The sequence below is a fragment of the Armigeres subalbatus genome, chromosome 3 (assembly GCF_024139115.2).
Source record: "Armigeres subalbatus isolate Guangzhou_Male chromosome 3, GZ_Asu_2, whole genome shotgun sequence".
NCBI lineage: Eukaryota > Metazoa > Arthropoda > Insecta > Diptera > Culicidae > Armigeres > Armigeres subalbatus.
In genome coordinates, this window is record NC_085141.1 from 241,075,819 (window position 1) to 241,082,103 (window position 6,285).

Here is a 6,285-nt window from a genome sequence, read left to right on the forward strand (position 1 = left end):
TTATGACAAATTATGCTAGAACATGGTTTTTCGGTGAAACTGATACGGCTGATTCATGTAACATTGTACGCATCGAAATGAAATGTAAGGATAGCGAATGAAATATCGACATCATTTGTTACCTTAGATGGATTGAAGCAGGGTAATACACTCTCGAATCTACTGTTCAATATAGCGCTTGAAGGAGCGATTAGGAGAGCTGGTGTGCAATGCAGCGGTACCATTATTACAAGATCGCATATGCTCTTGGTCTTTGCGGACGGATATCAATATTATCGGGATTGATCGTCATGCCGTGGAAAAAGCTTTTGTGCCTTTTTAGAGGGAGACAGCGATGATTGGACTCACGATCAATACCAGCAAAACGAATTATATGGTCGCTGGCAATCAACGTGGGTTCATTAGTGGTGGTGGTAGAGAAATGATGGTGAATGGTGAATGGTGAAAAATTTGAAGTGGTAGAAGAATTTGTTCATCTTGGTGGAATGATTTTACCCGTGAGGTGAAATGCAAATAGGGCTTATTGCGGACTTTGTATTCAGCTTAAGTCCAACGAAGACAAAAGTCGCGCTATATACTACTCTGATTATTCCGGTGGCTTTATACGGTCATAAAACTTGGACGTTAAAGGAAGCTGATCGGAGAGCTTTCGAAGTGTTTGAGCGTAAGGTGCTGCGGACAATACTCGGCGGTAAACATGATAACGGTATCTGGCACCGTCGCATGAATCATGAGTTGTACCAGGTGTAACAATGGCTGGATATTGTAAGCTTATACAACACGGCAGACTACGGTGGGCGGGATACGTTGTTCGTTTGCCGGATAATCGTCAAGCGAAGATAATACTTAGTAGAGAACCCGGAAAAGGCCGTCGGCTTCGTGGAACGCCGCGTACACGATTGCTTTTTTTTGCAGTTGAAAAGGACCTGAGGGCGCTCAATGTTCAAGGCGACTGGAAGCGATTGGCCCAGGATCGAGTCCAGTGGAGAAGGACACTCCATTCGGCGTAGGTTCATCGAAGAGCTGTAGCCCATCAAGTATCAAGTAAAAATGATTTTTGATCTAGAAATGACTAAATACTATGATCAAGCCCATCAAATCATTATGGAGTTTGACTCAATTGATCTACTAGGTAAACTAGGCTTGGTTTGAAATATATAGCAACGCATCATCGTCCAAGCCAGTTCCTTATAAATAAATCTCCACAGAGACTTATTCTGTGAACCTATAGGAATCTATGGTCAAGAAATCGAAGATCGGTTCTAATTTGAATTTTTAGCATCGTCATCTTGGGCCAAAATGAACCGTAATTCACAATATGTCACTTTTTTAAGGAAAATTAAAGCTTGAGCTTGAGCTTGATTGACTGCTCGTAGTTGCTACTCCATTATGACCAGATCAGCTGGTCTTGCACAGGGAACCAACAGATGTTTTGCTTGGGACTAGCACACATCTTCAATGTACAAGTACTGGTGATCTCATTTGTAAAGTCACTTTTTTAAGGAAAATTAAAGCACAGAGAAAGTTAAAATTTCTAGTCTTTTATTGTTGCTTTTAAATTTTTCTTTGCTCATCTTACAAAGACTCGATCTGTAAATATTACATCATCTGTATAAGCATAAGAGTAGTGACTTGAGATCAAGCAAGATTCAGAAAATTCGATCTGCTTCCCTGTTTGAACAAGCAAAACAGTGATAGAATTATTATTACTTCTGTTTTCACACTTTGCCGTCCTAATTAGTTGAAGCTGCGACAACTTGTGGAGTTTTCAAACACACTACCCATTCTGATACTGAATGTCCCCAGTGCACGCATGGGATACATTCCTAGATTGTCATTCAGATTTGCTCGGCGGCAAAAGGCGACTTTCTACCGAAAATAACTATGCGCATTGGTCGACCCGATACGGCTGAGGCAAAGACAGCTTTTGCAATGTGTTACCACATACTTACTTAGATTAATAAAATAATTATTTTTATCACTTAGAGTAAGTGCACCAATAGTGAAGGTTCTCACGTTGAAGGAAAAGCACCTAACGTACTTATTGAAAATGACTTGATTGAAATAAAAATCTTTCAAATCATTGTAGAATTTGTACACAGGCAAAACAATCTATCTTATAAAATTGCTGTAGAAGGATGGCTCTCTAGTGAGAAATCTCCAAAAACAACACATAATGTTTTAGCCATAACGATCTTACATTACGATACGGAAAAGCGTGTTCATTCAAACTGCCGTTCTACCACTAAGGTTTCGCTCACCCTAAAAAGCGAAGGCAAAAATCATGAAAAAAGCAAAACACTTTACATTCTCCCTTTCGGAACGCATTTTCACAATAGCAGAAAAGACTTGAAATCACTTGCTACTTGAGCCGAAGCAGCAATCAAATTTACTTGGTAAGAAACATCACGCAGACTCCGTGGGCGTCAGCGGGTATTGGTGATTTTGGGTTCTAAGTGGGAAAACCCGAACGTACACATTGCTCCCGGGGATGGTCAGTCTTTTCTTGGCCGCGTCGCTTTCTAGTTGCGATAGCTTGTTTGTCAGTGCATAGACGGTTGCATATTAGTGCATAGAATAGCAGAATGTGTGACGACGATGCAGGAGCACTTGTTATCGACAATGGATCTGGAATGTGCAAAGCCGGTTTCGCGGGCGACGATGCCCCGCGTGCCGTTTTTCCTTCGATCGTCGGTCGCCCCCGGCACCAGGGTGTGATGGTCGGCATGGGACAGAAAGATTCGTATGTTGGCGATGAGGCACAGTCAAAGCGTGGTATCCTGACGTTGAAGTATCCAATTGAGCATGGAATTATTACCAATTGGGACGATATGGAGAAAATTTGGCATCACACATTTTACAATGAGCTGCGGGTGGCTCCAGAGGAGCATCCAGTCCTGCTGACTGAAGCTCCACTCAACCCCAAAGCCAACCGAGAGAAAATGGCACAAATTATGTTCGAAACATTCAACTCACCGGCTGTGTATGTTGCCATCCAGGCCGTCCTATCCCTTTATGCTTCCGGTCGTACCACTGGAATTGTTTCTGACTCCGGGGATGGAGTTTCTCACTGCGTTCCCATCTTTGAAGGATTTGCTCTGCCTCATGCTATTCTCCGTCTGGACATGGCTGGTCGTGATTTAACCGATTACTTGATGAAGATTATGACAGAGCGCGGTTACTCTTTTACTACCACGGCTGAGCGTGAAATCGTTCGTGATATTAAGGAAAAGCTTTGTTATGTTGCACTCGATTACGAGCAGGAGTCTTTGGCTGCGTCGGCTTCGTCTTCACTAGAGAAATCATACGAACTTCCCGACGGTCAGGTTATCACGATTGGTGCCGAACGTTTCCGCTGCCCAGAAGCTCTATTCCAGCCATCCTTCTTGGGCATGGAAACTGCCGGTGTACACGAGACTGTTTACAGTGCAATCATGCGTTGTGATGTCGACATTCGTAAGGATCTGTACGCAAATATTGTTCTGTCTGGTGGAACCACAATGTATCCAGGTACGTGAAATCAGATTTGTTTGCAAAATGTGAAGATTTGTCATGAAAACTGTCCGCAGGTATTGCCGATCGTATGCAGAAGGAAATCACCGCCGTTGCCCCGACTACGATCAAAATCAAGATCATTGCCCCGCCGGAACGTAAATACTCCGTTTGGATTGGCGGATCCATCCTGGCCTCGCTGTCCACTTTCCAATCAATGTGGATCTCCAAGCAGGAATATGATGAATCTGGTCCTTCTATTGTGCATCGGAAGTGTTTCTGAGTTCGATAAGGACAGCGGGTTATTAAATTTACTTTTACAAACAACGATCCAGGTATTTCTGTGCATTAGGATTAGTCATGTTCTAAAATAAACAATTATGTTTCTATTAAATATCTGTTCTGATTATTTAATTAAAAATAGATAGGAATAATATTACACGACGAACTGTACAATAATAGGTGCCTTTCCTGCGGTAAAATGAGAGAATGCCAATGCATATTTTGAAAACTTTTCAGTAGCCTGGTCGTGCTGACATTATCGTCATTATTGGCTTAAAAAAGATCATCCTATTTCAGTCATTCAAACTATAAGGCCGTAGTGGCATGTGCAATACATAACAGATTTCTTCGTTCGCTAAATGGCTGTACGCCGCCAGCCACGCAGTCTACGAATGGTCTGCAAATCATTCTAACTGATTGATCCACCTTGCTTGCTACGCTCGCTTTCTTGTGCCCGTCTGTACCCCACAATAGGTGACTCGCAAAACTTTCCGTTCAAATACTCCATGTGCACGTTGGTCCTCCACGAGCATTCCCAGGTCTCGTGTCCGTAGAGGGCTTTGGGTTACATGAGCGTTTAAAAGCGGAGTAAGCAAAGTGGGACGTTGCAGACCTAATACGACTGCCTCCCAGCGAGACCGGGCTCGCACAGTTCCAGTAAACCACCTGTAAAACCAATCATTATCAACAGCATTGTAACGATTTCTTTTGTTCTAGACTTTAGCATTTACACCTTCTCAAGAAGGACCGTTCCTCAGATCGTTCATGATGCAAAAACTGAAAAATTGTAGTAAAAAAATCAAGCTTTGAATTTAAAAATCGAACAGGCCTGGTATTCTCCTAATCTTTTCATAAAGTGACCTAATAACTAGCTCAAGGGCCCTGTAGTAAGGATGTGCGGTACTTCGAAAAAATTAGTTTCATGTGACTCGAAACGAATTACCGCGGAATTTGAGCATGGCGAAATCTGTTTTTTTATATTTCGTTTCATTTCGCAAAATTCCAAAAAATTCAAAACAAAAGGCCGGTTTTAACGAAATTAAATGGAATTCCGCGGAATTTCAAGAGTAATTTGAACCAATATTTCAAATAATGATACAAATTCTTCTATTTACCCATACTACGCAATCGCATTCTGAACCAATAAAAAACTATTTTAGTTTTCTACTGGAAAACCTCTTCAGTGTTTTGTTGGAAATGTCCAAGCAGAAAACGAAATACGCATTTATTGATTCGAAATAATATTGTGCAGATCTCAGTTTGACGATATATAACACTATAGGTGGCTGAGCTTCCCATTAAAAGTTCGCCTTCAAAGTTAAATGAAAGCATTTAAATACAATTTTGTTGGCAAGAAGAAAACTGAAGAACTTAATTTTACGAGTAAAAGCATTATTATTATTGTCTTTATTAACTAGGTTTTCGGCCTTAAGCCGGTTCGCATCGTACACGAATAAAAGCATGTTATTGTGCCTCACGACTGGATTTCATTAACAATGAGTGAATATCAGTTTTTTAAATAAGTGGAAAGGAATGAAAAGTATGTCCAACTGGCAGCTGTCAAATGTACCTACCGTTTTGATTCAAATCTCGAAAAGATTCATATTCCGAATACACGCTTTAAAATAGAGATTCAACGGACATTGCAATTGATTGATGTTCAACTCTTGACACGATATCGTAGAGGTAAGCATTGTACATTTAACGAATACGTCACTTTTGAAGTGTAACCCTGTTACAAGCCTACCTTGTTTTGATTACATTTTCTTGGTATCGCCAGTAAAAGAAAGCGAAGGTGGCCGAACCTTACGCTTTTTAGATCAGCCTACTTTGATCGATCTAACGTTTCTTTCCCTTACGAAAATCGGTTTTATTTAAATATATTTTTAAACATTGATTTTTGAGGGATACTTTGTATGGGTCAAAATCAAAACTTTCAAAAGGACAATTTTTTTATGAAGACTCATGGCAGGAGATCAATGGTTCGATCTGGCCCTTTCTCATTTCACAATAGACAGTTAAGTTCTTAAGAGACAGTTAAGTTAAGACTTCGTTAAGTTAGAATTGCTGTAACAAGCTGCCTGTTACTTCTCATTCTCATTTTCTTCTAATTGTAATTACCATAGATTGCATCACTTAACAAAGTGAATGCAGATGATATTTCTAACTAACACAATACCCTGCAACGATTGTGGAGATACAGTGGTATACTCGGATACTAGTAATAACTAGAGTCGAACCAATAATACTTCCTTTCCTCTATGACCATTAGGATGTGGCCGGCGCTGTTATTGAAGTTCAGAAATTTGAACATTGAGAATAATAGCTAAATTTCGAGCTCCATTCAATAGGTTCCCTGTGCAATTTCACAAGTTTTAGTCAATCACGGAGGAGCAACTACGAATTGTACGGGCATCCTGCTCATGCTTATGCTAAAAAAAGTCGAAAGCCATTTTCACCGGAGTATTGCCCTGCATTCTGGCTACGTACCGATATTCCCGGTGTGAACAG

General features: G+C 40.8%; 1 protein-coding gene across 1 annotated transcript; it reads left to right on the forward strand.

Annotated features, from left to right (window-relative positions):
- The first annotated feature begins 2,481 nt into the window (after positions 1 to 2,481).
- Positions 2,482 to 3,886, forward strand: LOC134221281 (actin, indirect flight muscle-like). Its single transcript, XM_062700484.1, has 2 exons — positions 2,482 to 3,510; positions 3,570 to 3,886. The coding sequence occupies exons 1-2, from the start codon at positions 2,586 to 2,588 to the stop codon at positions 3,773 to 3,775; spliced, it is 1,131 nt and encodes a 376-aa protein (XP_062556468.1). The 5' UTR covers positions 2,482 to 2,585; the 3' UTR covers positions 3,776 to 3,886.
- The last annotated feature ends 2,399 nt before the right edge of the window (positions 3,887 to 6,285 follow it).